Raw genomic sequence first — 8,956 nt, forward strand, 5'->3', positions numbered from 1 at the left:
GGGGGGGGGGGGGGGCGGGGAGCATCGCAAGAATCATGAGGGCTATCAAGCATGAAGCTGAGTGACGTGGTCCTCCTCGACGTAGAGAGTACTCTTCCAGCTGGTTCGTCCTAGAGGGAGGGAGAGGGAGGGAGAGGGAGGGGGAGGAGGATCGTTGACTTCGTATTACAGTGGGGCAAGAGGCTCTGCGTGCTTCAAGGTTGAAAGTCTTTGTCGCTTGTATCACTTCTCCTCACTCTCCCTCAGATTCTCTCAATCCTCAAGTTCGTCGCGGTTGTTTGATCGTCTTTGCTGCCGATCATGGATGCGCCCTACCGATCGAACAGGTGGAGGGGGGGGGAGAGAGAGGGGAGGAAGGAGGGAGGGGTGAGGGGGTGAGGGATGGAAAGTCAGGGAGGGTCAGGGAGGGTAAGGGAGACGAGCCCTCGTGCTGACTGCCAGCAGGGAGGAGAGGCTTGCTCTGCCTTCCCGTCTGTGGTGACCCCCTCCATCGCCAAGGTCAGACCACCTCCTGCTCCCCATGCGCCTCCTCCTGCTCCTCACTGAGAGTGATAGGCTCTCGCTCATGGAAGCGCCGCCGGATCAGTGTTGGCTCGAACCGTAAGATAAAGGAGGAGATGGTCCCAGAAGGAGGGCAGGCGGGTGGGGAAGTGTTGTGGTTTGCCAAGAGGAGGAGTTCCCGTCTGACTCTCCGGGCTCAAGACAGGGATGGAGGTTCAGGTCGTTGACGTTGGGATCGCGTGCGGTGAGGGAGATATTTGATTCTCCTGCCCCCTGTGACATCCGTCAGATCTCGACACACCTGGACTGATCCGAGACAAGTCGATGAGGTAGCCAGTTTCCTCCTCCTCGTCCTCCTCGTCCTCCTCGTCCTCCTCGTCCTCCTCGTCCTCCTCGTCCTCCTCGTCCTCGTCCTTCTCCTCCTTCCTTCTCCCACCCCCTCTCCTTCTCCTGCTGTTTCACCAGCAATCCCCTGCATCGTCCCTCCTCGGCTCCTCAGCTGCGGACAGGGGCACAAGCAACTTCACCGCTGGTCCCGCCATGAGCATGGAGCAGATGGACTTCGCGCTTCAAGCTGGGATGCGAGCTGTCGACCGAGCTGGAGACGTGCAGGCCATCGCAGGTGCAGCTTGAGTAAAACTGACAGTCAGCCTGCTTACACTGCTCTTCCCCTCCTCTCTTCCATCCTCCTTCTCTACCCATCAGTTGGTGAGCTCGGCATCGGCAACACAACCACAGCAGCTGCGATTGTCTCGGCATTCTCTGGATCAGACCCACAGAAGACGTGCGGAAAAGGGACGGGGCTAGACGCAGGTGTGATGACGATACTGTCAAAGGTGGCGGTGGTGATGATGATGATGAGTGGAATTTTGGTTCGGGTAGTGATGTAGACAACGGCGTTATGAGAGTTTCTCAGACGGAGTAGCGAGGAAGGTCACGATCGTAAGGAGAGCACTGGAAGCGAATCAGGTATGAACCTTGTCGCACGTTGATCTTCCTCATTCTCCGCACCCTCCTCGTCCTCGTCCTCGTCCTCGTCCTCGTCCTCGTCCTCGTCCTCGTCCTCGTCCTCGTCCTCGTCCTCGTCCTCGTCCTCGTCCTCGTCATTTTCTGCTTTTCGCCAGGTAGCTCTGGATGCATATAAGAAAATTCTCGCGCAAGCAGGACAAGACCCGCAAGAGGTGCACCAGTTCTCCTCTTATCCTCTTTCTCCTATCCTCTTTCTCCTATCCTCTTTCTCCTATCCTCTTTCTCCTATCCTCTTTCTCCTATCCTCTTTCTCCTATCCTCTTTCTCTCCCCCCCCTACGTCTCTTCTCATCCTCCTCCAGCTCAAGCGTCAGGCTCTTCACGTCCTCGCTGCTCTCGGAGGTCTCGAGCTCGCTGCAATTGTGGGAGCAATTTTCAGGTGACCAGCCTCCTCCCCGCCCCTTTTCGACCCTCCCAGGGCTCAAGGAGGCGCAGGGCGCGCGAGAAGAAGATTGCGGTGCTCGTCGACGGCTTTATCTCCTCGGCTGCTGCCCTTGCGGCCGTGCATGCGGACCCTGACGTGTCGGAGGTACTCGATGCTGCTACTGATGCTGCTCCACCCCTCGTTTACCCTCCTGCTACTGATGCTGCTCCACCCCTCGTTTACCCTCCTGCTACTGATGCTGCTCCACCCCTCGTTTACCCTCCTGCTGCTGATGCTGCTCCACCCCTCGTTTACCCTCCTGCTGCTGATGCTGCTCCACCCCTCCTATACCCTCCTGCTACTGATGCTGCTCCACCCCTCGTTTACTCTTCTGCTACTGATGCTGCTCCACCCCTCGTTTACCCTCCTGCTACTGATGCTGCTCCACCCCTCCTTACCTCTTCTGCTTCAGGCGATTTTCCTCGCGACTCGCTCAGCCGAGGTCGGACATGAAAGTGAGACACTCCCGTTCCTGCTCCTCCTACTCATCGCCCTCGTGCTCGTCTTCCTCTCACTCATGGCTGCTCTAGTTGCTATTGAGGCTCTCCGAGCTCGCAGCACACACACTCCTCCCCCGCCAGTCCTCGACATGCAGGTGATGATTTCCTCCTTCTGTCATCTCCTCGTCCTGTGATCTGCTCGTCCTCTCATCCACCTCCTCCTCTCGTCCGCCTTCCCTCCTTCACTTGTTCGTGCAGCTTGCTTTGGGTGAAGGCACAGGAGCCGTGCTCGCCTATCCGATCCTGCGAGGTGAGGAGAGGAGGGCGAGCGGGCAAAGAGACTGAGAGGCCATCCAGGAGCAGCAGACATTGTGCGAGAAATGATCTCGTTGGAGGACGCGATGAAGTTGTAGGAGGAGAAACAAGTCACATGCATTCTTATGAAGTTGTAGGAGGAGAAACAAGTCACATGCATTCTTATGAAGTTGTAGGAGGAGAAACAAGTCACATGCATTCTTATGAAGTTGTAGGAGGAGAAACAAGTCACATGCATTCTTATGAAGTTGTAGGAGGAGAAACAAGTCACATGCATTCTTATGCCGCTGTTAAAGGACTACAACAACTGGTTTACCGGACGAGCCTGATTGCTTGACGTGAGAGGCGAAGGCTAATTGAGACACAAAGTACAAGGAGAGGAGGAAAAGAGGAGGACAAGGAGGACACAAGGGACTGGGACAGCTCACCACACGCCCTGGCTGCGGTTCAAAACTGCATCGCTCTCGGGGTCATAAGTCTTGTAGCCTCCAGCGGTCTGAATCGGCTGTTGCATCGGCCAGCTGCCTTCAAATCACCAACCAGAAGCTTCCTCCTCCTCCTCCTCCTCCTTGCATCCCGTTGCCTTTCCCCATTCCACTTGATCCTCCCCATGATCCTCCTTGCAGTCTCTCCTCTCCTCTCCTCCCTTACCCATCCCTCTGGCCAGATCCCATAGCGACGCAGTTGCTCCCAAGCTCAGACTGGCAGATAGGGTTCTCCGTGTAGTTCTTCACCGGCGCCTGCCTGCAATTCAACAAACCACAACCTTGCTCCTCCACGCCTTCACTACTTGTTTTTCCCTCCCTTGCCTCCTTCCCTCCCTCCCTCCCTCCCTCCCTCCCTCTCTCATTTTCACCCCCATCATCCTCCTACCATCGGTGAATAGTAGAAGAGAGCAAGGGGGCGGACGAATTGCTGCAATCGTAAGGATCAGCGCATGAAGCAGAACGAATGAGAGCAAGGGGAAGACAATGGCATGACATGTTCTCAAACATCTGGCATGACATGTTCTCAAACATCTGGCATGACATGTTCTCGAACATCTGGCATGACATGTTTGGCTTTTCTCCTCATCGCCTCTTCTTCCTCCATGTCGCCTCACCATTCTGGGCGACTTTTCGGGTGACGGTTACATTCGGCATAACCGAATATTACTGAGAGGCTGCCGTCAGTTTCGGTGGCCGGGCGGCCCGGAGTCCTTGAGTAACGTTTTATAACGGAAATTATTGCTGGCATTAACCCCATACATCCCTGGACTACCCCCTCTTTTACCAACCAGTACCCCCCATTTTCACAAGTTACTACCCTCCATGCCATGTATCACCCCCACATCATCCACCACTTGACACCACTACCCCTGGCTTTGATAGTTCATTTTGAGGGTGGGGTATGCGAATCCTGGTGGGTGGAGCTGGTCATCACAGGGGTGGGTGGACCAGGGTAGAAATGGGAGCGGTCAGCAAATAAGAGAAGGGGGTGGGTAGGGTGCGTATGATGTTGGGGTACCATGTGGATACGTATGGGGTCATACCTGACCTATATGGGGTGGAGTCATTTGGGGTAGGGTATGCAGGAACAGAATAGGGTGGGGTGGGGAACAGACCCGGGTGGGGTATTTTTGTGACACGTAAAGGGTTGGATCTCGTTAATCGCCATGCTCAGAGCCGCCGCCACTGTCGCCTGCATTGCCAGCGCCGCCGCCTTCTCCACCCCAGCGCTGGTGAGGATGGAGGAGATGTATCGGTAGAAGAGGAAGAAGAATGAAAAGCAAGTGTTGAGCTAGAAGAGAGGAAAGTGTCGTAGAACATCGTCCGCACTGAAAAAGGGAACAATACCCAGTCAGGTAGATAGTGACGCGATGCAAAATTGAATGGAGAAGCTTGCAAATTGTTGTATCAGTGCAAAGAATCCCTTTTATCCCAAGATTATACCAGGAACTCATGGTTAGATTTCTTGTTGGCTGTGTGACTAAGATGTGGTTTGGATTCAATTTGTTCGGTCACATTGAATTCGGGTAGATTCGCATCTACTTGCGAGTGTGATATAACGTTTGTGAGTGTTTGTGTAGTTCATTTGGTCTTGTTCATTTTAGGACAGGTAGGTCTAGAAGAGTCGATCATTAGAGATGTATTGCGTGCAGCGAAGCATTTCTTTCATGCTGAATCCACGAATTGAGATTTTTTGTACTTTTGTCTGGGATAGAGTCATAGGGACGGAGGTAGAAGGAAGAAACAAGGGGAATGCGGAGAATAACTCCGATCTCTTGCATTAACTCGTATCTCTTCAGTCTGGACTCCGCATGTCCATGGACAGGCGCGATGTGATCAAGGCTGGATCCGCCGCTGCTGCTGTCGCTCCCTTCGTTGGAGCCAAGGCTGCCGGCGCTGCCTCCAAGACCATGCCAGCTGACGGATATGCTCCCGTGATCACCGTCTTCGATCACCGTGGCTGCACTCGTGCCCCCAAGGTTGGTCCAGATGGATCGCTGGAGATGCTCGGCTGACACGACGCAGGAATACAACGGCCCCAAGTCCAACGACATGGAGGATGGCATGTTGGTCAAGGTCGAGAGCATCAAGTGCAAGGTTACCGAGTCCTACGCTGCCTCTCTCCTCCAGGAGCAGGTGAGAATTGAGAACTGGGTAATTGCTCGAAGAATCTGATTTGCGATTTCAGCTCGGATACATCAACGACAAGGCCTAAATAGATGTCTTCCATACGAAATAAATCTCCAAAGTCAGCATGTCCTGCTCACACGTTGTTGTCCTCACCATGGTGGTACAGCGTATGCAGAGAGCGAGAGATGTTCGGAATCATAGATTTATCTAGTGCATGAAGTTAAGGGGACAGATGTTCTCTGACGAAAAACGTTTCGGTCATAGTCCAATGGATTTAGTCGTAACGAATGCGGAAGTACTGGACCTCACCGTTGTTAAGATCCCTGTACCAGCAAGTCAGCATAACAGTCCCCACAGCTTCTCAGCAGCTCTACCTGCAGGTCATAATGTCGAACTCTCCAACAATACCACGAGGAACGTGGCCAGTCTGGACCTGAGACTTTCCAGTGTAGATCTTCTTGAATCCAGTGTAGATGGTGTTTCCAGTGAAGTCTCCAGCGAGGTTGCGGTACCTGAGACACCAACGTGACCAGGTGGCTAGACAACTGCATTTCTCACCCTCTGAGGGTGCAGCGCATGTTATGGTTCAACTTCCCGTACACCCGGAGGTAGAAAGACTCCCCAGCGCGTGACTTCCTCACAGTGAAGGAGCCGCGGGTCTGAAGAAATTCAGATCAGCCATGGCCTTGTCATCATTAGTCTTTAGCACCTCAAATCCCTTCTCGGTGAGCATGGAAGGAGCGAATCCAATGTTTGGCAAGCGAGCGACGATGGCAGAAGCACCTTCATCGCATATCGTTCAGCACGCTAGCGGCGCATCGCAGCAGATGCTACCGTTGAAGTCAGGGGGTCCTGGAACTGGGGCAACAACAGTGGGGGGGACGTTTTCGAGGATTCCGCCCTCAGGGTTTCCAGCAACGTCCTCCTGGCCTCCACGAACGACGAGAGACTGTCTGCGAGCCTTCATCTCACGAGCCTCCTGATCCCACGAAGAACTTCAGCTTTGACAGCAATCAAGTGACAAGAAGGGCCTGCCAACCTGAGCATTGAGATTCATCAGAGTGACGGAGCCATCAGGGTCTTCAAAGTCCTGAAGTATATCGTTACCCTGGACAGAACATCCCCGGCAATGTCAACCTGTCTGGCTACAAGTGCGATCACGCCAACCAAAAGGAGCGCTGACGCCGCAGCTAATTCACAAGTCAAAGATTGAAAGACTCCAGCTGTACAGGTTACCGATTCCAATCAGGAAGCTTGAAGATCGCTTTTTCGGAGATTCCTAAAAGAAACAATTAAAACATGCGAGATGACTTGTCACCGATTCATCAACATCAAACGAGATTGCTTCCAGAGGAATACATGCTTTCAACACCCTCGTTTGCATACAACCACGAGACATGCTTAATGTCAACGAATATATGGTAAATGAAAATCTGAAACACTTTGAGCTATTTCCTTTCATCATCATATGCTGACAGTTTCAAACAATACACCGACATGTGTAGCGATCATTTCCAAGTCTTGACATATAATCACAAAAATCAAAGAAATGGTGCTTGATTCGACAGATCGACCCTAAAAGGATTCCTACATTGCAATACATAAAACCTCAACTTGATTTCAAAATCAAACGATGATAAAACTTATCAAGCATGTCGCAAAGCAACGACACATTGTCATGCATAATAAAGCGCTGGCGAAGCATGGAAGAGGGTTGTAAGGGACAGGTTGAAGGGAGACAAAAGAAAGGCAAGACAGGAGCAGAGAAGAAAACAGAGGGCAAGATGGAGGAGGAAGAACAGAGACGGTGACGATGACGAGGAGGAGGACGATGAGGGGGAGGAGCTACCGCAGCATGTGGGAGGGACCCATAGGAGACGATCGCCATGGCCCCTGACTCTTCGGGAACAGGCAGACGTTACTTTCCGTTATATCCGTTTCAAGAATTTATAGGCAGCAACACCGTTATAATCCGTTGTATTATCGTTACATTTGATCGACGACGGTTATATGAGTGCTCTTTCCTTTTCGGGAAAGTTTGGGGAGAGGGATGGCGATAAGACAAGGAGAGGAAAGGAAAGGAGACGCGAAGACAACGAGGGGGGAGAAGAGAACTGCAGTCAGTAGAAGACCTGCTTGTTGCAAGTAGTGAACAAGTTGCTCTACTCATAGAGTGAATGACACTTATGGGGTATTGTAGTTTTGAGTTCTAGCGAGGTCTTGACGACAAGGAATAACTTCGATCAGAGGGAAGTTGTCGTTGGTGACAAGCAGCCCCCATGGAAGAGACGATGAGTGGGAGGCGACGAGAGGATGAGAGTTTAGGGTTAAGGAATGACGTAACCCGAATGACAAGAAATGGCTAGAGGGGATGTGGGAAGAGCACGAGCACGTAAAGGAGGAGGAGGAGGGGATGTATGTGATACCTGTTTGACGTGTTGGTGTTGGGTTGGATCAGATGAAGCGATCATCCGATGAGGGTCTTTCCGGCATGTCGCAAGCTTGTTCGGTGTTGAAGAGAGCTCCAGCGACGGGCGGCAGGTCGCAGAAGCAACAGGATGAGGATCCGACACTGGCGGCCATGAAGTTTGTGACGGGCAGCATCGAGAGAGACTGCGAGGGCGTGATCAAGGCTTGTTATGGTGAGAGAAGCGATCATCGTGTTGCCGTGACCTGATGATGTAGATGACATCTGTCAACGAATTTTCTCCTTCCTCGCAAACTCTTGCAAGTACGACAGCAATGCTATCGCTATACCGACGTGTCTTCTGCTGTCAGGAGTCAACTTACAGGTTTTCTTGTTGTCTTGGTGTCTTGTTCGTGACTCTCTACAGGACCATCACGGAGTTCTACATGCCATCACTCATGAACTGAAAGAGAAGAAGAACCATGTGGCCATCATCCATCCACCCGAGGTAAAGATCCTGCTTGTTCTTGTGCTTGTGATGATGACGCTGCCTCGATGTGCAGGCGGAGGATATTGGAAAATGCATAGACTCCATCGTACAACAGTTTCGCTCGTCGGATGGCGAGAGGTTGAAGCCGTCGAGGTCAAGAAGTCTTTACACCATGCAGGCGAGGACGAGGGAGGGAGAGTGCGGATGGGGATGGCCTGACATGAGCTCTTCAAAGAGCTTGAGGAGATGGTATGAGGAGAGAAGAAGCGAAGGAGCAGAGACAAAGTTGATCGTCAACCTGGTCGACATCGACTGCTATGCCGACCAGGTGAAGGAGGAAAGCGGAGGAAGGAGATGTGACAGGGAGCGGTCAGACGCTCAAGGACCTCATCGATATCTTGCATGAAGCTTCTTCGTCGCTTCCTGTCTTCCTCCTCCTCTCCCTGTCAACTACAAAGTCGTTCTCCTTGCTGTCTCCTCCAACAGCGTGACCGGCTGCTATGTAGGCATGCGCTGCCCCGCCTGCTGGCACCGAGCACGCGGATGAAGCTGGAGGTGAAGGCGAGGGAGAGGACGAAGAGGCTGACGCTGTTCAGATTCATCACAAGCTGATGCTGCCGACAGCAGGCAAGATGTTGACGCAGGTGAGGAGGAGGAGAAGGAGGGAGAGGAGAAGGAGGGAGAGGAGAAGGAGGGAGAGGAGAAGGAGGGAGAGGAAGGGGAGGGAGAGGAG

General features: G+C 52.7%; 4 protein-coding genes across 4 annotated transcripts in view; 3 read left to right on the forward strand and 1 right to left on the reverse strand.

Annotated features, from left to right (window-relative positions):
• Positions 1 to 51: 51 nt before the first annotated feature.
• GUITHDRAFT_165718 (hypothetical protein) lies at positions 52 to 3,832 on the forward strand (the record flags this gene model as incomplete). Its single annotated transcript, XM_005823438.1, has 21 exons — positions 52 to 81; positions 172 to 199; positions 247 to 326; positions 445 to 498; positions 556 to 600; positions 703 to 745; positions 791 to 830; positions 1,011 to 1,123; positions 1,207 to 1,314; positions 1,418 to 1,470; positions 1,626 to 1,682; positions 1,832 to 1,908; positions 1,965 to 2,058; positions 2,366 to 2,408; positions 2,484 to 2,548; positions 2,652 to 2,703; positions 2,751 to 3,033; positions 3,137 to 3,229; positions 3,360 to 3,448; positions 3,582 to 3,623; positions 3,811 to 3,832. The coding sequence occupies 17 exons, from the start codon at positions 52 to 54 to the stop codon at positions 2,804 to 2,806; spliced, it is 1,038 nt and encodes a 345-aa protein (XP_005823495.1). The 3' UTR covers positions 2,807 to 3,033; positions 3,137 to 3,229; positions 3,360 to 3,448; positions 3,582 to 3,623; positions 3,811 to 3,832.
• Positions 3,833 to 4,352: 520 nt separating this feature from the next.
• Positions 4,353 to 5,450, forward strand: CPEA18 (phycoerythrin alpha subunit). The gene is made up of 4 exons (XM_005823478.1): positions 4,353 to 4,428; positions 4,996 to 5,175; positions 5,222 to 5,332; positions 5,385 to 5,450. Exons 1-4 carry the CDS (start codon positions 4,363 to 4,365, stop codon positions 5,409 to 5,411), a joined length of 384 nt encoding a protein of 127 aa, XP_005823535.1. The 5' UTR covers positions 4,353 to 4,362; the 3' UTR covers positions 5,412 to 5,450.
• A 66-nt stretch (positions 5,451 to 5,516) lies between these two features.
• Positions 5,517 to 7,219, reverse strand: GUITHDRAFT_165720 (hypothetical protein). Its single transcript, XM_005823439.1, has 9 exons — positions 7,176 to 7,219; positions 6,563 to 6,605; positions 6,464 to 6,516; positions 6,366 to 6,416; positions 6,161 to 6,305; positions 6,036 to 6,109; positions 5,885 to 5,985; positions 5,701 to 5,838; positions 5,517 to 5,649 (listed from the first exon to the last, which is right to left on the reverse strand). The coding sequence occupies exons 1-9, from the start codon at positions 7,212 to 7,214 to the stop codon at positions 5,601 to 5,603; spliced, it is 693 nt and encodes a 230-aa protein (XP_005823496.1). The 5' UTR covers positions 7,215 to 7,219; the 3' UTR covers positions 5,517 to 5,600.
• A 565-nt stretch (positions 7,220 to 7,784) lies between these two features.
• Positions 7,785 to 8,956, forward strand: part of GUITHDRAFT_117299 (hypothetical protein) — a gene marked incomplete at both ends in the record, with an annotated part of 2,954 nt that continues 1,782 nt past the window's right edge. Inside the window, 5 exons of the mRNA XM_005823440.1 lie at positions 7,785 to 7,968; positions 8,012 to 8,118; positions 8,161 to 8,241; positions 8,297 to 8,551; positions 8,730 to 8,867. Of these exons, the coding sequence (XP_005823497.1) occupies positions 7,785 to 7,968; positions 8,012 to 8,118; positions 8,161 to 8,241; positions 8,297 to 8,551; positions 8,730 to 8,867 (765 nt within the window). The remainder of the gene's footprint in view (positions 7,969 to 8,011; positions 8,119 to 8,160; positions 8,242 to 8,296; positions 8,552 to 8,729; positions 8,868 to 8,956) is intronic.

The sequence above is a fragment of the Guillardia theta genome (assembly GCF_000315625.1).
Source record: "Guillardia theta CCMP2712 unplaced genomic scaffold GUITHscaffold_108, whole genome shotgun sequence".
Taxonomy (NCBI): domain Eukaryota; class Cryptophyceae; order Pyrenomonadales; family Geminigeraceae; genus Guillardia; species Guillardia theta.

Bases quoted from the DNA above. Each gene is read 5' to 3' on its own strand.
- CPEA18 (XM_005823478.1), top strand. From the start codon at position 4,363: ATGCTCAGAGCCGCCGCCACTGTCGCCTGCATTGCCAGCGCCGCCGCC. The intron at 4,429-4,995 runs GTGAGGATGGAG...GTATCTCTTCAG, and splicing joins CCTTCTCCACCCCAGCGCTG to TCTGGACTCCGCATGTCCAT. The intron at 5,333-5,384 runs GTGAGAATTGAG...TTGCGATTTCAG, and splicing joins CCTCTCTCCTCCAGGAGCAG to CTCGGATACATCAACGACAA.
- GUITHDRAFT_165720 (XM_005823439.1), bottom strand. From the start codon at position 7,214: ATGGCGATCGTCTCCTATGGGTCCCTCCCACATGCTGCG. The intron at 6,606-7,175 runs GTAGCTCCTCCC...TGTTTCTTTTAG, and splicing joins GGTCCCTCCCACATGCTGCG to GAATCTCCGAAAAAGCGATC. The intron at 5,839-5,884 runs GTGAGAAATGCA...TTGGTGTCTCAG, and splicing joins ATGCGCTGCACCCTCAGAGG to GTACCGCAACCTCGCTGGAG.